Source organism: Leptodactylus fuscus, chromosome 9 (assembly GCF_031893055.1).
Source record: "Leptodactylus fuscus isolate aLepFus1 chromosome 9, aLepFus1.hap2, whole genome shotgun sequence".
NCBI classification, from domain to species: domain Eukaryota; kingdom Metazoa; phylum Chordata; class Amphibia; order Anura; family Leptodactylidae; genus Leptodactylus; species Leptodactylus fuscus.
Window position 1 is genome coordinate 34,756,386 of NC_134273.1, and position 23,116 is coordinate 34,779,501.

Sequence of the window (23,116 nt, forward strand, 5' to 3'; positions counted from 1 at the left end):
TAGGTTCAAATGAATATCTAATCAAAATGTAAATTACCTATATATTAAAACAAGGGCTAAATTAACAATAGAATTAAGCATTTTGGTTGACGTAACCCTCTGTGAGGTGTAGCTGCACCCAGATGTTCAACATGGTGTTTTACATCATTACTGAAGGAGGTATTACTGCAGGCACAGGCGTTGGGGTTTTTCTCTTACTCTGAGCAAATATTTCACATAGTCAATCCCCAACTATAATAGGTCAACTAAATCTCATATATATTAACACCCCCAAAAAATTCTCTTAACTTCAGCGGATTGAAATGATGAAAGAAAAGAGACCCCTCAAACCACCTCCTGAATCCCACACCTTTATCTCTGCTCTTTGATACTAGACAGACGGTGAATAATTAATATTACGGGCTCATTAGACAGCCTCTTTGAAGTTCCCTTTCTCAATAGACCCTTATGTAAAAGAGACGTCTATTTTCGAACCTTTGATTTCCCTCCCACAGACTGACAACATGGTGGAGATCCAACCCTTGACGTCTCTATGATATCTGTACGATTTGTTTTACCATAAGCTAAACCATTACATTTCATTTTATCGGGTGAACCTGATGGTTTTAGTGAAAAGAACTGAGGAAATATTTGCCTTCCTACACTCTTTCCTTGAGAGCGCCACTTGACATTTGTAGACGATATCTTGATTTTATTTATCTCTGTGTGGATTTTCAAGTGGATTAGACTAAACATGAAGGATTGTTACTTATTCTTTGTGAATGGTGTTTCTATTAGTACTTTATACTTACTATTAGGTATAGTGGGGCATATTTATCAGTAGAAGTCCAACAATGTTCCGTCTACTTTTGCGCCAAAATTTATGGTGTACAACATTTACAACAGAAAGAACAGAAAAATATGACAGGGTCAACATTTTTTAAAAAAAGTGCAGAAGAATAGGCTTTATTTAGAAGGGTCTAACTTTATCACACATTTAAGAAACAGAAGAGAACTTTGTGTGCCATAAATTCCCATTGTGCGCCACATATTTGTCTCCTCAATAAGCGAGAGATGATTGGTGTCTGCCTATGTTGTGCCAAGAATTGCAGGGTTTTTGAAGCAAGCACCAAATATTTCTTCCTTACAGCCTGTGAGCTAAGTTTTTGTCCACAGATTTTGTCTACATGTCTTGTGCAAATATTTGTCTCATGGCGAGGCTTGATACTTTCACTCCATATTTATGAAGGACCATACGACAGATTTATAAATATGTCTAAAACTACGAACCGGGTGCAAAATTCGACAGTAAGGGGCCACACAGTGGCTCAGTGGTTAGCACTGCAGCCTTGCAGCACTGGAGTCCTGGTGTTCAAATCCCGCCAAGGGCATAAAACCATCTGCAAGGTGTTTGTATGTTCTCCCTGTGTTTGCATGGATTTCCATCCCATATTCAAAAGACATACTGATAGGGAAAAATGTACGGTACATTGTGAGCTCTTTGTGGGGCTCACAATCCACATAAAAATAAAAAAAATTTGACAGTAATGGTAAATGTTCCCCAGTATATATGGGGAAAACCAGAAATCCTAACAGAACCTGCATTATAATCTATGGAATACTGGCATTTTAAGGATCCATTCATAGGGCCCCATGAGGAGTCCTCAAAGGACACAAATGTACCCAGTATATAGACAGCGGATAGACATGGCTACCCTTTGAAGGTCTTTTTACACTTGTGTTCTGTTTAGAGATGAGCGAACACTATTCAAAACAGCCGTTTCGAATTGCACGCTCCCATAGAAATAAATGGACGTAGCCGCTTCCATTCATTTCTATGGGAGCGTGCTATTCGAAACGGCTGTTTCGAATAGTGTTCGCTCATCTCTAGTTCTGTTCCATTCTATTTGGTTTTCTAGTGTTTTTATTGGCAATGGAGTATGATAAAAACTTGATGTACTGTAATATGTCAATTTGATCTATCAAGACTTGGTGGGTTCTATTCGAAAATGAATTAGTTATGAATGGAGGCCATGACGGTAACCTAAACAGTAGCCTTTCCTCTATATGTTCTTCTTACCCTAGGATAGTATCGGCTGACAGCTCTTCATTCTGAATATCTCCTACTCACGCATGCTGTTTTCTCAATAAGGAGAGGGAAGTAAGCCATTGCCAGGTAGCTCTGGTGGCGGGTTATTACTAGAGATGAGCGAACACTGTTCCGATCAGCCGATCTGAACAGCACGCACCCATGGAAATGAATGGAAGCACCTGTGACGCCGGACGGCCGCCGGCAAAGTCAGCGTCACAGGTGCTTCCATTCATTTCTATGGGTGCGTGCTGTTCGGATCGGCTGATCCGAACAGTGTTCGCTCATCTCTAGTTATTACCAGAAACCGCAAAAGAATCAACATGTTGAAAATGACATCTGGACACCCCATACCGAAATCAGCAGGTTTGACATTATACCTATGCATTCCTGCTCATTAGTCCAGTTTTGTTAAGATGTTACACACAGTAGATGTCATTATCTTAAGGAAGACTATCCTGGTGACAGGTTTCCTTTAAGGGCTTAACAAACTCTACCCATAAACATGGGAGCATAATGAATATAGCGGGCATTTACAATGTCCTCACCAGCCGCCTATTGTAATGACATACACATAAATCTGTATATAAAAAAGAATGTGAACAAGAAAGTTCATATTTGATTCTTCACATTAAGTTAGAATGCGCTTCTATAGAATTTTACGTAAATTGATCACACGCACAAAGCTGACAATAATAGCCTTCTATCTATATGTAGCTGCTCTTTACAGAGAGTCAATTGACATTGGAAAATGGAAGGCAATTTGAAAATAACAATAAAAAGCATTTGCAGAGCAATGGAGCCGCTTTCCAAGATGGGCGGTCAGACAGGTATGTTTGTTAGTTATTCACAAGAGATTGATTGACTACGTGAGACATTTTGTGAGCTGAAAATGTCAGATCAAAGTGAGCACAATACAGATAAATTATCCCGGGCCTACGCTGCTCCTCTTTGTTTCTGGTACATAATGAGACTGTTATTTCAGCTGTTACCTTCAGTCTCTGGCCATTGTATAAAGGCTAATCCCCCTGCTGCAGCCAGTGTGCTGAGCGGCCCATCGTATTGCTTTGCCTATTTTACAAAAAAGTCCTTTATCAAGTGGTAAGAATCCCCCCTAGTGTTTCATTGGGAATCTATACCAGCCCTTATTTCCTTAATTGAGCATCTTGAAAGATTGGGATCTTATAGCAAACTCAATGGCTCCAAAACTTCTTCAAGGAGCCCCAAACCAATTAGAGACCCCACTACAGAACCTTTATTGATTCACTGTATTGATGGTAAGTCACCAGACACTATGGTCGTATCATCCAAAAAGACATAACCTCTGCAGGCTCCAGTTGACCTCCAAAAGTTCTATTTACATGGCCTTATACTGACCACACACATGTTTAGGTGTACTCCCCTCCCAATCTGATATTGGACACATATAGGAGCAACTGCATGCTAAGGGTTACACTGCAGAGACAATTATTACATGCCCTGTGTATATCATATGCAGGTGCCCTGTGTATATCATATGTAGCTGCCCTGTGTATATCATGTGTAGGTGCCCTGTGTATATCATGTGTAGGTGCCCTGTGTATATCATGTGTAGGGGCCCTATGTATATCATGTGTAGGTGCCCTGTGTATATCATGTGTAGCTGCCCTGTGTATATCATGTGTAGGTGCCCTGTGTATATCATGTGTAGGTGCCCTGTGTATATCATGTGTAGGTGCCCTGTGTATATCATGTGTAGGTGCCCTGTGTATATCATGTGTAGGTGCCCTGTGTATATCATGTGTAGCTGCCCTGTGTATATCATGTGTAGGTGCCCTGTGTATATCATGTGTAGGGGCCCTATGTATATCATGTGTAGGTGCCCTGTGTATATCATGTGTAGGTGCCCTGTGTATATCATGTGTAGCTGCCCTGTGTATATCATGTGTAGCTGCCCTGTGTATATCATGTGTAGATGCCCTGTGTATATATCATGTGTAGGTGCCCTGTGTATATCATGTGCAGGTGCCCTGTGTATATCATGTGCAGGTGCCCTGTGTATATATCATGTGCAGGTGCCCTGTGTATATATCATGTGCAGGTGCCCTGTGTATATATCATGTGCAGGTGCCCTGTGTATATATCATGTGCAGGTGCCCTGTGTATATCATGTGCAGGTGCCCTGTGTATATCATGTGCAGGTGCCCTGTGTATATATCATGTGTAGGTGCCCTGTGTATATCATGTGCAGGTGCCCTGTGTATATCATGTGTAGGTCCTTGCTCCACCACTGTGATGCCCATTGTGCAATGTCATTTACATCCAATGTCAGATGAAGGGAGAGAGTGTGTCTGAACAACCCCTTTCAATAAGTTCTAATATCTACTGTATTTCCGGCATCTGTGTCTATTTATAAGACTTTTCCAGGCACTCTGCAGATAAAGCAGTGTCTTCCACTGGTAAATTACATTTTACAGCCATCATACATCAAGTCATTTTCCCTCGTCTCTCTTTGTGGCTTGAATATCTGCGGGCTGGATAAGGGCCTACAAGGGTTTTTTTGTACCTCTAATTTTCCATAAGCGCCTATTGTTGACATTGCTGTTTTAACAAGATTTGGCCTGCCTCTACTTCCTTACAACATCTGCTTGGACAGAGCGGAGCTGGTTTATTACCCCGGTTTTGTATTTGGCCAAGGAGAGCATGATAAATAACTTGTGAAATGACCTGTCCTTGCGAAGCCCTGATAATGTAATATTTCCCTAGCCAGCACTTCTGTACCCGTACATGTGCTCCAGGCTAAGCTGCTGGTCAGCATTTCCTCCTATACTAGATAATAACACAGTCATTGCTTCCTCATTTCCTCTCAGCTGCTGCCAGCTCTTCAGAAATGATTTTCCAGAATACATCCCGTTCTGGGGTATCTGCCAGTATGCAGCCGCACACACATAGTATGAGGTTAGGTGGCTAAAGCGCCATCTACTGTGTGGTTTCTGTGGCAAAGCGTGGGTGTATAGTATGTAGGACATAACATGCCTCTTCATTCCACCCATTCGCCTATTACAAGGTCTTATAACACTATATTAATTATTTGGATATCTTTATAGCAAGTTCTAAATCCATAAAGCTCAGTAATAGAATTTTTTATAACTTTGGCTGCACATTTTCCTCTTCATATGCAAGAAAAGAGCACATATAAATATCCATATGGTGCCATATATAGTACCTTGTGAACTCTGGAAAGGAAATTCTGTAACCCATTGGTGAACATGGTGGCACATTGTGCGTGGCCTGCATGCCACGTTATAGGTATAGTATGTTGACTCATCAGCAAAGTATATATTGACACCATATTTTTAGAATTTTTGTATTTTAGTGTTATTTTTCTACCTTACAAAAGCAGAATCTGACGAATAGTGATTGGTAAAACGAATGAGGTGGACATGATCACTTTGACCGTCCTGATTTATTGCAGCAAACTCTATTAGTGTGACCTGATGCAGTGAAAGATGAACCATGACCGCGGATTAAGTGGAAAATCTGCGCTGTCTTGTGACAGATCATTGATTGTTGCTTTTGCATTAAATAGCTGAAGATTTTCCAGTTAACTGCAAAAAACCATCCTGTGCCTCTCATGGCCTATAGCATTTATAGAAATGGATTGTCATGTGATGTTACAGTGTCATGGAATTGTACAGAATCTGTGGGAAAAAAGTCTGTGTATATTGAGATACAAAATGGACCTATATAATCTATGCCGCATAAATCCATGATATGGCCTAGCTGTGTAATTGTCATCTGGAGTCTCACCTAAAAAAAATGTGGCATTTTACAGTCACTGTGCGGAAAAATACAAAATACTGCGATTTCCAAAATCTTTGTGGTTTTGGAAATCGCAGCATGTCAGTTATACCCACGGAAACACTGGAGATTTCCATATGGTCTAATGCAGCGGTTCTTAACCTTGTTGGAGGTACCAAACCCACCAGTTTCATATGCACATTCACCAAACCCTTCTTTAGTGATAAATCAAATCGGATTTATTTCCAAATTCAATACATAGGTATATGTTTTTTTACTGGTACACAAAATGAACCGTGCATAGGGCCTAGGGTTCGATCGACCCCTGGTTAAGAACCATTGATCTAATGGAAGTAGAAAGTCTGAGGTTTCCTCTGCAGACTTTCTGTGAAAAGTGCTGTGGGAAAAACCTTCATGCGTTGCTGCTGCAGATTTTCCCACAGTGCTTTTTTGCTGCGGCCCACTGTGTGGGGCCTTAGCCAAGAGGGTGTTTTTGGGGATTTAGATATTGATTATCTATCCTTATCCTTGGTTCATATCTGCGTTTGGTAATCCATTCAGGGAGTCCATATGGGACCCCCCGAGTGGACTACCGAACGCATTTGCAAGTGGTGTGCAGTGAAAGCACACGGACCCCATAGACCATAATGGGGTCTGTGTGCTTGCCACGAGATCTCCACACGAGTCATGTGGACAGGAAAGTAGATTGTGAAGTACTTCTCTGTCTGCTTGTTCCCTGTGGAGATCTCGCACCAAGCACACAGACCCCATTATTGTCTATGGGGATCCATGTGCTTTCACTGCACACCACTTGCTAATGCATTCGGTAGTCCGTTCGGGGGGGGTCCCCATGCGGACTCCCCCGCGCGGATTACCAACTCAGATGTGAACCAAGGGTTACTATATAGTGGCTGTGCAGTTACTACACAGTGTACAGCGCTTCCTGCTTCAGGCTCTGTACACTACACCAGTTCCTCTGGCCAAAGCTGATTGATGGGGTGCCGGGGTGCACACTGCTCTCATATTGATGAACTATTTGACCTTTTTTTAGTCTTGAGTGTGAATGGAGTAAAAAATCATGTAGTTATGTAAAGTTAGACTTCATTAAGATCGGACCAAGTTCAGATAACTACAAATATTTTAAAAAAAATAATGATAAAAATTATCAAACAGAATCCCTGTGTGTACCTTACAAGGATCTGTAATGGTGCTCAATATTTTTATTATAGAAAGGGCAGCTGAACCCATTAGAGGCACTACCCTACTGGCCAAAATTATGGGGACCCCCCAAATTCCCCATTGATAATGTTTGGTTGAAAGAAATATCGGACAAGTAGAATATGAAGGCCGGTCCAAGCTTCTCATTCTCCTTGGAGATAAGCTATTACCAGAGGTGTCTGACAATGCCTTATTCTACTCTCTGCATTGAGAACACATACATGCTTGTTCAAACCGAGTATGCATGTGTGTGGAGAAAGACAGTAAGGAGGAATTGGCCAAGTAAAACAGCAGCTGTGACACCTTAATAAGGCTAAACATCGCCTGTGACTGCCGGACACCACGACCAAATTGTCACAAGTACTGATTGTGAATGTGATTGAATTACCACACACAATGTCATCAGACCGTGAGAAAAATGCAAACCTGATGGATCGCAGCATCAAATAGTCACACGAAACAAGCTGAACACATTACTTGGTCACACAACTTCACATGACCAAAGTCTTAGTATAGCCCTAGCCTGAAGGTTATATGGGACAGAGGGTTTCCTCTGCCTAATACGAAGCGACAATTGCTGTAAATGTGATTCGTGAATATAATGCCAAGGTAGTGTAATAGGGTGGGACACAGTTCTCCATGATGGTCTAGATTTATATATTGTCATTCTACTCCTATTAGACAGAGGTCAATGGGGTCCAGTTGTCATACTACATTGTATGTAAGTATTATATCTAAATGTACTGCCAATGTGAGCATACACTAGCAGTAACCATTGGTGGTCAGGAGCTGAGTATCCATCCATATTCAATATAGAGGAGTATTACCTGTCACATTGAGAATGCAGGACAGTCTGTAGCTAGTATGTTATTGAGCGGAGAAGATTATATATAGGTTAGTTAGGAAAACAGTCATGTGGGAAGTCCTACCAGTGATTGACATCCTATCTTGTATGATTCCACATTGTGGAGGACTGCTCTCTAGACTCCTAAGTCCAGAATGAGTAGAGTAGTCATATATGACTATATGACGGGACTATATACAGGTTATACTGAATCTTCTCCCATAATACTATATGTTAATCCGCTCCTGCCCTATAACATTCTGCCTATTAACTGCGCTGAATTTTCCGTGTGACAGATTCCCTTTAGTGGTAAAGAGGTTGCAGGGAAGAGAGATAAAGCTTACTAGTGAAGGGAATGCGATGGATACATTTTATTACTAATACGCACAGGTCCCCCAGCATCCCAATTATTAGGTTTGCATAGAGCGGGGGGTGCAAGAAGTCAGCTGTATGTAACATCACCAACCCTGCACTACTCCTGCTGCAGGTCCATAGAGAAGAGCAGAGTTGGTCATGTGACCAAGAGTTGGAGTAGTCGCAGAAGAACAAGACTTCTGGCCTCACCTGCTACTCCTTGTAAAGGTAACAAAGGGGCACTGGGCGACTTGGTTATATAATAATAATAAAACTTATCCAGGGCATCGAATGCACAGGGAAACTATTTTTTACATGGATAATGCATGTCAAGTTAAACTTTGCTACATCTGTACCTCTTCTTGTAAATAGTTGTGACCGCTTTTTACTGTATGTTAGTATTGGCGGGGAAGAAACAAGTCACATATTCAGAGGTAAATCTGTGCTTTGCCGCTATGGTTTATTCCAATTTGTTCTTCTGTCCTGTGCAGTTTTCATGCAACACTGAGAACATCGATTGGTGTGGTTTAACAGTCGATATTCATTCAGCATCAAGCCAGGAAAAAATGATATAGTACACTGCAGGTCTCTCGCCATTCTTTTTTTTTTTTTTTTCATTTGCGCAAAAGTCTAAGCTTTGGAAAAGAAATTTCAGCTTGCATTGAAATCCGAGCATTGGGAGCAGTGTGATTAAGAGATTGCGTTTTTGGGTGGCTTGTTGACTCTGGGCAGCAAACTGTTGGTGTCAGCAGATTTGAGGAATTCCCGCAGCTCACAGCGCAGCACAGATTATACACACACAAAGGACTCTGCTTCATACCAATGCCAATGCAAAATAAAGCAAAGTGGTATAAAACCAGAATGGAGGTTCGGTGGTAACTGGAGCACAGGTGAGAGAAGACATAAAAGACTGCAAAAATCAACAGATAAAGGGACATAGCTGGAAAGGGGATGACAGGCATATGTCCCCGGAGCTGGGTGCAAGGTGGGTGCACCGACAAGTCTCTGGGCGCAGGGCTACAGTGGCAAACTAATTCCAGGGTGAAGGAAAGCCTAGCTATGATTGTGAACAAATACACTGGGCGTAGAAGAATAATGTCATTGTCTCACTAGTAGCAGAAATTGTGTCTATTACATTCATAGGAGCGCACACTTCCTCCTTCCAGACTTGCTCCATTCACAAGTTCTTCCTTAAGGTTGGTTGGAAATGTTTGTCATAATAATCTTGTAAGTATTTTCTTAAAACAGATATCTAATGATGTTGTATATACTAACATTACATAGTCTGACGCCAGCATGTTATCAGTATGGATGAGTAGTCACTACATACTGTAGATCAGGGATCAGCAACCTTGAGCACGCTAACTGCTGTGGAACTGCAACTCTCAGCATGCACTATCCACTTTTATGGGCTTCAAGTAAAGCAGAGCAAGCGTGCATCCTGGGAGATGTAGTTCCACGACTGCCGGAGTGCACAAGGTCGCCAACCCCTGCTGTAGATGGTTCCAAAAGAAACCCTTTCATTGCTTGGAAAAGCATTACATCACTTAGGAGCAAATAAGTACACCTTCTACTAAGGCCGAAATCACACATGCAGATTTATTGAGGGAAAGCCAGAAGCGTATCCAGCAAGATGGAGAAATAGTCTGGTGCCTTCACACACTGCAGATTGGGTTGCACAATATCTGCAACTGAAAATCAGCTCCATTCATCTGAATGGGGTTGTATCGACAACAAACTGCCAGATTTCTGTAATCCCCATTGAGATGAATGGAGAAGATTTTGTTCAACACGATCTGCGGCGTGTGAAGGCATCCTTAGAGTATAACGTCCAGGACTGTATATTATTAAGCAGCAAAATGTAGAATGTGCAGAAAGAAAATTTGCAAATAATTTGACCTGCTATACAGATGAAATGTGGAAAACTGAAAATTCATCAAAAATCTACAACAAAATCAACGCAATGCATGTAAAACATTTATTATGGCACAGATATTGTTACTATTTCCATGGCTGTAATATCTGTAATAGATATATGTATTTTCTGCTGTGTGGACATATCCTAACTCCTTCCTTTATATTTCACATTTCGTTGCAGTACACTTCTGGCTTTGGTTCAAACAACTGCAGAAAAAGTGCCACAAACAGTGGGACTGATAATAAGGTTGGGTTGTGTGTGGTACTTGCAGCGTTCCATATTCACTTCACTATCCATCCAACTTACTCAAAGTTACTAATACCGTCCATACTGTTGTGTAAGCTGGATCACAGGGACTCCAGTGGGGGGCGTCCTTTATATAGTATATTGTTAGTATCTATTGGCATTGTAGACCTGCTAGGAGAATAATTACATTGTGATAGGGCAATCCATGTGTCTGTGCTGATCGCTATCAGTATCTGTTTGCTCTAGAGCTGGCTTTCAGTAGGTAGTCTTTATAGTCAGTATTGTGTGTTGTAGTCATCCTTGCATCGGTATTTAGGTAGTAAAGTTGCAGAACACAATTGTAATGTGCTTTTATGATGTTGGTATATATTGTAAAGTACACATCTCTATTGTCACACAAAATTGTCTGTACCGTCCTACCTCCACCAAATGACCTACATGGGACAGTGTTGACAACATCTCTGTAAAGCGCTGCAGAATATGATGGCGCTATATCAGTAAACTAGATGACTAAACATAAAGAAGTGCCTGTAGGTCCATACAGGGGAATTCATATGAGGGGGAATAGATATAGCTCAATACTCAGATGTCATGATATATATGGATATACACTGTACAGTATATGAATAAGGATATCCTGTAAGGGTGGGCACCTGGTGGTCTTCCGGTGTCTGCAGGTAACTGCTGTTTTAGCAGTCCGGCCCTCTGTCGTTTGGAGTCCCCCGGAGGACTTGAACAAGGGAGAGCCAGGTACAGATGTGAACTTAGCCTTACTTTGTTTTTATTCAACTTCAGCCTGCCCTATTCTTTGTTCTTACAGGGAATAAGCCTGCACCAGCTATAGACATAGCTTTATAGACATAGATGTGGCAGTGAAGGTGAGGGAGTAACTGTTGAATTACTTTGCAGCGTAGCATTGCTTGATGTTTTTACAGCTAGATATTGTAGTTGTGCCCTCAGGATTTCAGTGCCACTCCAAACATTTACTTAGGTAAATGCCACCTTTTGTTATGTGACAAGAGTAGCGGCTAAAGTCACCGTCTAGCCCTAGCCTACAGGTGGTTGGTCACCTTAAAAAGATTGTCTTGGACTGGAAAAACATGGCAGCTTTCATCGCACACAACACCACTCCTGTCTACAGGTTGCATCTGGTACTGCAGCTCAATCGCATTCACTTCAGTGGAGCTGAATTGTAATACCAGATATAACCCATGGACAGGTGTGGCGCTCTTTTTTTGGAAGCACAGTTGCCCTGTTTTTCTAAACTTGGGAACACCCCTCTGTGTGGCCTTCCTCTTATCTACTTCCAGTAATAGTATTTAGTATTCCAGTATTCGCCATTAAATGTACAGTAAACTACTAAACTCACGCTCCACCATATCCACATTGTGCTTCTTTTATACCAGGTGACAAATGAAAGACAAAATGGGATTTTATAGGGTATAAGATATATTTAGGATATATTTGTGCACAGTTCATATTTTCCATGCAGACAGCTCAATGTGTTTCATAACTGGAAGCGGATCAGCGTCATATGATCTGGAATACAAATATGTTGTAATGTCATTTTACGCATTTTTATCACAGTTTTTCTCTGAAAAGTCAGTACAACGTGTATGATTCTGCAGCAGGTTCATAGCTAGAGGGGTGCTGTGGTAGCTGTCACCACTGAGTACAATATACCCCAAATTCTAAATGCCACAAGATGGCTAATAGCCCCATTACAGATTTTGCTCTTGTGAGCTTCAAGTTACACCTCTGTTCTGCAGATTGTGTGTCTTTCCCGCTGACACTTTCTTGCCACTATACACACCTCTGAAATTTGTAGCATGATGGGTTACTGAGAATTTCAAGCCCCCATGACAGCTCCGCAGACCTGACAGCAGATACCGGCTGTTTTATCGAATCATCTGCGGTTTAACTATGTGCTTAATGGGAACTTCAGCTAAAAAACATTCCCCCAGATCTCCACCCAAAATGCTGTATATTTTCATGAATCTAAAATTTCTATAGATCTACAGTTACAGCAAAACACTAAACGTGCAACTGTTGAACTCATACATAGCGCCACCTAGAGGAGGAAGCAGATGTCAAGACTGTATTGTTAAAGCCTCTTTGTCATATAAAAGAGGAATTTTATAAGGGCCTGTTCACACGGGCACAGAGGGAGCGGATTATGGCGCGGAACCACGTCATAATCCGCCCCCTCACAATGGTGGTCTATGGAGACCACTGGCGTTCATTTTTCCACTAGTGGTTTTTTGCCGCTAGTGGAAAAAAGAAGCGACATGACCTTTCTTGAGGCGGATTCCGCCTCAGGAAGTCAATAGAAGTGAATGGGAGGTGGAAACCGCGCTGCCTTTATTTGCCAAAAACCGCAACACGATTTTTTAAAGTCCATTCACTGTCCGGGAGGGGAAAACCGCCTTGCGTTTTCCAGTAAAAAACGCCTCAAGGTCCTAAAACCGCTTCCTAATTAGGCGGGATTCACACAGTGCTACCGCATGCGTGTTTGAAGAAACATATACGTTTTTAAAAGCATGTGGTTTTTAGAAAAACTGCATAGGTGTGTGTTTTTTTTTTTTTGTTTTTTACAAAAATGCACTGTGTGAACAAAGCCTCATAAATGCAGATTTAAAGGGTAACGCCCAGTTGTCATTTTTTTCTTACATTTCTTAGAGGAATAAAAGCGGATCATAACAAGGCAGAATTATGAGATAATTTTTTCTAATTTTTTTTGTAGTGGAAGGTGCATATTGTGCCTTGTAGTCATCTGAAACTGATCCTTTAAATATAATATCCCTTTAATTACGGTGTGTTGCCGCAGACTTTGTGGTGCAGTGGAGCTTGCCGTAATAAGGCCCACAGATGAGAGGGTTGTGAAAGTTGTACGGAAATCTGTAACAATTAAGATGTTGATACTCATTATTTTCCTTACTAATTGAGTTCTGTTTAATTATAACTGAGAACATCTCCCCGGGGTTTTATGTAGACTGTTAAAGAATATTATTCCTGACTACGTCTGTGATCTCTCACAAATCATCAAACTACCTCATAAATCACACGTGCGCAATGATAATGGTTCGCATTATGGGGCTTGTACAGGATTAGAAAAACATGGCTGCTTTCCTCCATAAACAGCACCACACCTGTCTGCTATGGCTTCTCAGTGTCATTGATGTGAGTGGGGCACAGTTGCAGTACCAGAAACAACCTCTGAACAGTTGTGGCGCTGTTTATGGAAATATATAGGCATCTTTTTATAATCCTGGAGAGCTCTTTAAGACTAAGGGTCCATTCACACGGAGTAACGCGAGGCGTTTTTCGTGCTTATTTTGTGCTTATTTTTAAGGCCGTAAAAAAGACGTTCTATAGTAAAATACGCCTGTATTTTTACGTCTGTAATTTTACGTCCGTAACATGTAGAGAGCTCTAGCCAAAAATCGCAGTTTCACAGAACGTCTGCAAAGTTTTCTTCTGTGGAATTTCTGTCCCTATTATTCAAGTGTTTCTGTTTTTATTGTTGATATGTTGTAATTTACAAAAAAACATTTTTTTTTTCTAAATCACAGCATTTCCACTGCGTATATTTTTCTGCAATGTGTGGATGGGATTAGCTAGAATCCAATCCACATTTTAGGTACTGTAAAACACTGCGGTTTTACAACATGGGGTCCTGGCCTTAAAGAAGACGTTCTGGGAATGTTAGGAGTTGCATTGTTAACCTAGAGGCTAAGGGGGCATTCACACAGAGTTTCTGCAAAGATTTAGTGTCTACCTGCCCCATATAGGTCTCACAATGTACATTTTCCCTATCAGAATGTCTTTGGAGTATGGGAGGAAATCCACACAAACACAGGGAGAACATACAAACTCCTTGCAGATGATTTGTCCTTGGCAGGATTCGAACCCAGGACTTCAGCGCTGCAAGGCTGCTAACCACTGAGCCACTGGGTTGCCCCGCATAGGGGCATTCTGTCATGTGTTGGATATTTGTTTTTGTAACAGGATCCTAGATGCAGAGTTGTGGTCACTGAGCAGCAATGGCCATGGGCACTTGAGCTTTGTTCACACTACTCCTTTGAGTAGCATTTATCTTATGTATTTCATGGCTTTCTGTTTTTGCAGAACCTGCATTTGACTTAGGAGCCATGGGTGCCTTCTGGCCATGCCATCTAAGGAACTGCTCTAATGCCCCTATGGTCACACCACTCCTGGTAGAGGCCACCAATCTCCAGACAGAACCTTATGTTATATATTATATACTTAGTATTATATAGATCATTTTGTAGTGCTTTAGTATAATAAACTGGCTAATAAAACCTTGTTCCTCACAATGCACCATTGATGGTTTCTCCCTGAAATGTTTCAGCTCGGTTTTATAGGAGTAAGCCGCTGGCACCCCGCCAGTGCCCCTTGTTACAGATTGTAGAATGGTTCTGCCTCCAGTGCCTAGGACCTGATTATTTTCCAATGACATTGAAAGTTAGAAGACACACACGATTGATCTGTTCATCCTTCAAAGCTGCTTATTTGACAAGGATAATATATTATCTGTGATTGTATCACATCCTTCTCTTTTTATTCCAACAGACGGAGCTTTATAATGTGACAATACTAAAGTTCTCTTGCTTTTATCTTTGGATACACTCATAGACCTTATGTATCAAAACCTTTCTGGACAAAGGTGGCCCACCACAACCAATCACAGTCCGTGGTTTATTTGTACACTGCAGTTACGAAATAAAGCTGAAATCTGATTGGTTGCTGTGAGATGGTTGTGCGGTATGAGATACAATGACAAAGACTAGTAAATGTAACCCATATTAGATATAGGCTTACAACAGCCAACAGTAGTGAAAGACATGCGACCCATTGCTTTGAGCTTGACTATTTCTGTATGTAGGCTGCCACCCCAAGGACCATAAACTCAGAACTGTCCACCTTTGCAATAGGTCCTAACTAAACTGTTTAGTGTCTGCAGATCATGTACAAAACTATACATCTCCATGGTAACAGACAACACACAAACTATGTAGTCGTATTCTAGAGTCATACACCCTTCTATCTGTCCTTTACTTCTTGCCAAACTACCAAGGATACATTATAGTATAGTAGGAGACAAACATAAAGAAATAAGATTACACAGCGCAACCTTTTTTTCTGTTACCATGGAAATGCATTGTCTGCATAGGAACTGAGAGGAAATATTTATTAGGGCCTATTGCAGAGTATCTATGTTAGTGGCATTGAGGTTATAACTTGGCTCCAACGTGGAGACACAGATAAAGGAGCAGGAGGCAGACAGCCAGGTGAGGTCCTGCACATCAGCGCCCATTCACTGAAATGGGAGCTAAACTGCATTGACTCAGTTCAGCCACAGCAGACAACACCACTATCTGCTTCCTGCCCCATTATCTGTGTGTCATCTGCTAAGGACAGTTAGTCAGTGGAGGTGGTGGGTGTCAGACCCGCACAGATATGGTATTAGTAACCTATCCTACACATTGTACAGCGCTGCTGAATATGTTGGCGCTATATAAATACAATTTTTTATTATTATTATAATTATTATTTTTATTATTATTTATTTATTATTTTTATTATTATTTATTATTATAATTATTATTATTATTATTATTATTATTATTATTATTTATCTTCTTTTATCTTATTTATCTATTTTTATTCTGGATAACCCCTTTAAGTCCCAGAGGTGCCCCCCAGCTGCCTGTGCCTTTAGTGGCTGGTGATACAATCCTCTCTCTCTGCTCCAATGAGTTTTTGGGGCACAGTTTCAGAGTACTCCTTCCCTTCCTATTTCATGGCAGAAGGCAGCAGCCTGAAGTTATGGGGTCAGAATTTGTTTTGCCAAGCTTTGAGGCTGAAACGTTTTAGCAAGAATTGCTTTGATGTCATAAATATCACTTTTTAATAATCTGTTATGAGAATTGTTCTCTATAGTCTAGGGAGTGTCCGAGTAAGAAAGCCCAGGCTTGTCAGGGATTTAAAGATGAGGTCCAATACACCATTCTGCTCCCTCTTCTACCATGTTATGTGTGCTCGGTGCATTTTGTATAGTCATGTGCACCAGTATATTTCTCCATAAAACATCCTCTGTTGTCCCAGTGCAGCCCATACAACATGCTTTACTGACACCAATGTAGCATGCTATCCCTGCGCTGTCAATGTAACATGCTGTGCTTGCTCAATACATTCCAGTTACAATGTGCACCTGATCCCAGTGCATTCAGTAGCTCATGTTCTGCCCCACTAGTGTACATTACCTGCTCTCACTTCAGAGCTGTAAGCTTTGCAAAGGTTGCAGTTATACTGGGCTGGGTGCCTTAAGGGGCCCCTCTGACAGTCTCCTATAAATGGCATGTGACAACGAAAAGGCCCAAAAACTTCAAGGTCTGCTTGTGCCCAGCATTTATTGTAGCTGCTTTATTTTCTCATTGCATCATATTCTGCTACTTCAGCTCATCTTATTATATTTATAATGTGCTCTGCAAGCCGGGGGATACGCCACAATCCCCTTGCCTAGCGTGCTATATTTTGCTATTACAGAACACTCCAGTTCCCTGTTCTCTGGGTGATCAATACATGTTCTGCTTTTCTGGGACAATGTCTTCTGCTTTCTCATTGTGTCCAGCATAGATTGGTTTCCTTTGCGACTGCATTGTGCTCTGCAGTGCTATTAAAGGGATATTTTGATCTTCACTCTTTTGTGACCTACTGTAATACCCTGAAATAACAGTAAAGAAGTACCTCTTCCATTTTCTGAGACCTCACGTAGCAAAACGCAGGAATACAATGCTGCGGGATCGCATAGTTTTCCTCTGCGGACTTTCTACCCCTATTATACCCATACAGAAACTGTCAACGGTTCCGCAGGTATAATTGTCATGCTGCCATTTTCATAAACACGGATTTTAATGTGACCAATACAGCTAGTCACTGACCTCAATGGTGTCAACGCGTCGATGCTACAGTCAGCGTGGGTGCAGTGGTCACTTGTTATCACGCCATGTCATTGTTGGTATACAAAGACTGGCAAGGAACTGGGGAAGTATCTATGGGGTAAAGCAGGGGTGGGGAAGTGGAATATTACTCCAATTGTTATTTTATATTGTTGCCCTCTGTATGGGTGTGCATAAACCCATTAAAGGGATTCTCCATGCCGCCGTTTGGTATAAATCCCAGTTTTTGTTAATATACAAATGAGATTTCTCGCAGCATTGGGGGCGTCCCCAGTGCTGCGAGAGGTCTCTTCAGCACTGCCACCATCTTCTTCAGGAACGCGTCTTCTTCCGGGGAATGGCTTCAAACTTCTAGGCCTCGGGCCTACGGCAAAACCGACTGTACATGCCCGCCGGCCACAAGAAAATGGCCGCTTGCACAGTATTTTAAAAAAACAGTGCCATAACTGCACCAGACATGGCCATCTGAATATAACCATAGATAAGTTGTACATTTTGTTTGCAGCACTGCCTCTGAACATTAGTAATGATGAGTAATGGATTATATAGGGGGGTCAGCCCTACTAGATGTTGCCTGAACTGGAGTCTTCTATAGCCTTTCTAATGCTTTGTTCTACAATTCAGAGAATGCTGATCTCAGGAGACACAACTGCAGGGCATAGACTTTCTCTACAAAATGTCTCACAGCTCATGATAAATGTCTCTAATCCTTACAAACGTTCTGGAAATAGCAGAAGTTCTGTGGCAGCTGCGATAGGACATACACTGACTGACCTGTGCTTAGACCTTGGTAGACACCTGTGCCAATCTCCAGAAAAGGCTAAATCTAGAAAACGTTCTAGGAAGGCCTCGCATGTCATGCTATGTCATGTTATGGGCAAAAACCTATTCATATTGAGGGAACTGATTTTTTGTTCTGAATCATAATCTAGTGATTTCTGCAAAATCCTCATGTCTTACATGGGAGATTTGGAGCCGATTTTGATGCAAATTTGGCGTGGAATTTCTGTGGATTCTACCAATCGGACTGCAAAGGGTGAATTTTTTCAGACTGTCTAGGTTAACACAGTTTAACTATTAGTAAATGTTGGTCTTAGATTCCTGTAAATGCCATTTAGAGGAATGCGACCGTGTTTATAGATAGATAGATAGATAGATAGATAGATAGATAGATAGATAGATAGATAGATAGATAGTCCCTACAAGTAAGCGGTAACAGTACTTCATTGACCGGCCTTTCCTGACAGTACACTCTGCTCTGTTCTCTGCTCCCCCTGCAGAAAACTGCTCTGGATATTTAGTAGTTTCCTGTTCCTTAGCTAGGAAAACACAAGCACAAGCAATGGGCAGCAAATGAGAGCAGTTTAATCCTGTGTCCCTCCTCCCCCTCTCCCCCCTATCCCAGCTTTCCAGCCATCCCCCCATCCTCCCCTGGACTGGAAGGGTGGACCTCTCTGCTGATTCTTCCGGATCACTGCAGTAGCAGCAAGGAGAGGGTCAGGGGGGACACAGGATGTTGGGGTCCCAGCTGGGGTGATGTGACATTGTCACCTTGTACTGTCCCTGCACTGAGCCATGTGGTGTCTGCAGTGTAATTCGGAGAGGACCCAGTCTCTGCTGGAGCTTGAACTGGACAGCTGGTAATACAGTATACTTATATATAGCCACAAACCCAAATAGCATATAGCACTGTATATACAATACTACACACGACATATACAAAGGACCTGCAGCATCTAATGTCTGCTGCTACTACCCTATGTATATACAGTATGGCGCAATAATTCACAACTACATCAAATATTTTCCATCACTTTTATACAAACACGAGACAAAATGTTGTAGACAGTTTATAAGACCACATTGCAAAGACGCATAAAAGAGACATAACAGTATTGACACAGTCCACAGCTACTTGTATAATATCCTGTGCTTGAAATATATTATTATGGGATATAATGTAAATGTTGCATCAGTGGTACTGTATACTCTATAAACTGTATTCATTTGTGTGTGCTTTGTATGTATACAGATGTAGCAGAGCTGAAGTTGTTGTTACAGTTGTAAGATAATTGTATGTTTTAACTGCAGTCCTATGTAAAAGCACAGGAAACCCATTGTTTAACAAGCTGTGGCAAATGACAGTCTGAACTCTGCTAAGTCCAACCAACACAGCTCTTTCCATAGAGACTGTTTAAAGATTTCGGTCATCGCTGTGCATACCTATCCTACAGAATCAGTTTTCTCTGTTTTTAATATATGAATTGTTTTGGCTTAGAATGAAAGGGAATATGTCTGCTGCTTCAGTATGACTGTTGTACGTATGTCTATAATATACTTTCATTGTGCGGGAGTAGTGTGTGCGTGCGGGTACTGAATGGTTAAACTAGATGAAGTCATAGGGCTGCACTGTAAAGATGAAAGTATGTCTGGACTCTCAGTAAACCAGTTCCAGATATTTCATCTATGGACAATTTACCGTAAAACATGAGAATGACAAACCAGATCCGCACACACATAATGTTAGAGTTATACGCAATCCAAATTCCCTTGCCATACATGGTGGGATGCTTTGGCCGATGGAGCCAATGATTGGTCTACACATGGAGCGCTGAGGATCAGATGTGCCCAATATCAATAAAGTTTAGATTCCAAAGTCATGCCGGCTTTTGTAGATTCTTTAGCATTGTTAAAAGGAACCTGACACCCCAACCATGATGAGTAACCTCACTGTCCATCTCGTATGTTGTCCACCAATTCTTGAGTGCTGGCTACATCATTGGAGAAATAACTTTCATTCCTTATAAAAATTAAGTTCTTTAAGTCAAGAAGGTGGAGAGCAGAGGGGAGTTCTCCATGCCCCAACATGGCCTCTTGGCTAGGTTTGACGTCCCAACAGTTGCAATGACATTAGCAATCTGGATCATTAGCATTAGGATCCATAATAATGGATAGCATGTGGACCTATTCATTGCTATGGCCCTATATGCATGTCAATATGTTTTTACAGATTTGTGTGGGGCTATAGGACTGAATGGAAAAATATGGAGCAGGTCCCGTTCTGTTGATATGGATGCTATCTGTGTGCCATCTGTTTAATTTTCCATGGACCTGTATGCAACTTCAGTCATGTACATGGGGTCTTAATGTTATTATTCTGAAGATGGCAGCAGCATTGTTGGATAGATTCTCTGTGACGTACTGATGGTGGATTGGAAGGTTAAATCAAGCTGGCAGGTTCCCTTTAATACAGACCCTTCACTGTATCAACATGGTCTTATCGAATGTTGGCATGAGTACGGTATATAGACATACATTTTCAATTGACTTTACTTCATAGCGAGAGATATAACTGGTGGAGGGGTTCATGGGGCTGGTTGGCAATGGGCCGGTCCCAGCAAACTACTCTTCTTTCGCCAGGGTATTTAGATACAGATCAAAAATATCAGAAGTCTTTGCCCCATTGAACTAGTTTTAGCCATTTTATTTTCACTTCTTAGCCTGATTGGTTGGAGTCTGGAGATTAGTGATGTAATGTCAGTCTGGGCTTATCATCACGGCCTTAGTAAATCACCTCCGTAATCTGCTTTATCTAATAGAACTTGCTGCTGTTCTCGCTGAATTTCATTGGCCCCGTTTTTGCCTTGTGTCACAACACATACTCATATAATTTATGATACATTTGCGATATTTTTGGAAACAAGTTTACAGAATGAGCGCCATGGATAAGTATAGTATGTTGTCTATTATATCAGGAGAAAACACGTGAATAGTATGGCTTAGTTTTATGTTTTTTGGTGCTCGAAAAACACATAAAGTATGATATCGATCGATCTAATATCTGTTTATCTCCTATTGATCTCATATCTATTTCTCTCACATCTATCCTATCTATCTATCTATCTATCTATCTATCTATCTGTCTCCTATCTATCTATCTATCTATCTATCTATCTATCTATCTATCTATCTATCTATCCTTAGTGGTTTAGCTTTCTAAGAGAGATGTTGTTTTACATCCATATGATTCATACATGATGGATAGATCCATGGAAACAGGTACACATCACACATCACAGAGAAGCACATGTAAACTAAACTTTTACCATATTGTATTTGGGGAAATTAATAGTCTTGTGGCCACCATAGACATCAGAGTAATCCACCAGCAAAAATCTTATGTTTATAGGTAATGTCATCTGTATTTTATGGCCGCTGCTTTGTAACCGTCTGTGTGAGTGACAGCAGGATTCTGCAGGCTCCATCCTTACACAATGTAGATCCATCACTGTCACTCCCACACAGATGAAGTGCCCAAGGTAAGAGGCTCCTGCTCTTATGGTCCAGTGGCTAGCAAGATGAAAATGGCTGCCCTGACCCAGATGATGGATTTATGGGTCCTATGGGAAGGTGCAAGAACCGGGAACTTTATGTTCCCATTGCAAAGTTGTTGGTTTTTTTTAGAACGTATTGAAAAAGTTCTCAAAGCAACAAGTTGTCCAAGTCTGGAGTGCAGAATAACATTACATCACTACAGTACAGGACACACCGCCGCACTCTCTCCTTCATGGAAATCACATGATAGTCCTGGTCACATGTATCATTAGGATGTACTATTATTAATACTAGACTCACACGGCGATGAATATGTGGAGGAATAGCTCACTCTTCTTGTGACAGAGGGAAGTTGTTGTTTTTGACAGCAGTTTGGGATGTTTTAATTTTTTTTAGTGTTTTATTTTAAGGGTTTGGCTTATGATTTGTTTTTTAGCGCCTTTCCAAATGATTCAGCTTCATGTTTAGTGTGTGTGGAACTGCTGATGAGTACAGTACTCATGTCTCTGTCCATTAGTCCCATAGAGACAAATAAGACAGCCATACATCCATCACTTGTCCTGTGGATAGTTATTATACAGGGTGTCCGGAAAGTAAGTACACAAAATGAAAGGCTGGACTTTAGCCGGTATACGAAGCTTTTTTTTATTATTAATGAACATGTGACCGGAAATGGACCGTTTTATCTTAGACTAAAGCCACACGTAGCAAAAACACTACTGAATTTAGCAGGATTTTACACTGCAATTCCACTGCATTGAAAAGTCTGAAATTTGCAGGTAAAACTTGCGGCTTTTTTACACATCGCTAAGTAGACGAAATCAGATATTATTGTAATTTTGGGACTTGTTGCTTTTAAGAGTCACTGAAGGTTCTTTTGGCCATCCATTGTTGCGTGTCTATGGCCTTCTTTGCCCCCTACATCCCCATCCAGTTCTTTTATCTATTAAGGCAAAGTCTCTCTCTTTTCTTAGTATAATCGTCTCAGTCCCTTTTACACATTTCCTAAAACTTTCTTCCAGTAAAAGCAGCTCCTGGCTTGATTTACTGCTTGCCAAGGGGGTTTGCCAGCAAACTAGACCTTTGAAGGATCTGAACTTCCTGAAGATATGTTGAAGGATTGTGAGCGGAGGACGGGTGTCAATGGATGGACTATGGTTGCTGTGGTAATTCTGTTTTCTCTGGAGCTTTTACAATAAGTCTAATTGTATCATGTAATCAGTATTCTCTAAGGAGGGCGCGCTCATTTGGACTCAGCCCGGGGCCTATGGTTCCTGGGAATCTCCTCAAGCAGATATGTATTTGTGGCGAATCACTCGCAAAATTGTAATCTCACTAGGTGGGAAAAAAATGTGGCATTTGCGGTAAAG

General features: G+C 41.3%; 1 protein-coding gene across 15 annotated transcripts in view; it reads left to right on the plus strand.

Moving 5' to 3' along the window:
• Positions 1–23,116, plus strand: part of IQSEC1 (IQ motif and Sec7 domain ArfGEF 1) — a 468,208-nt gene that overhangs the window by 373,772 nt on the left and 71,320 nt on the right. For 2 of the 15 annotated variants that reach the window (XM_075286930.1, XM_075286932.1), the window contains exon 1: positions 18,885–19,051. The exons of 12 other annotated variants lie outside the window; for them this stretch is intronic. In XM_075286930.1, coding sequence (XP_075143031.1) covers positions 18,987–19,051 — 65 coding nt within the window. In that variant the 5' untranslated portion in view covers positions 18,885–18,986. Of the gene's footprint in view, positions 1–18,883; positions 19,052–23,116 lie in introns of those variants that run through there. One more of the 15 variants, XM_075286929.1, reaches the window with a different exon arrangement.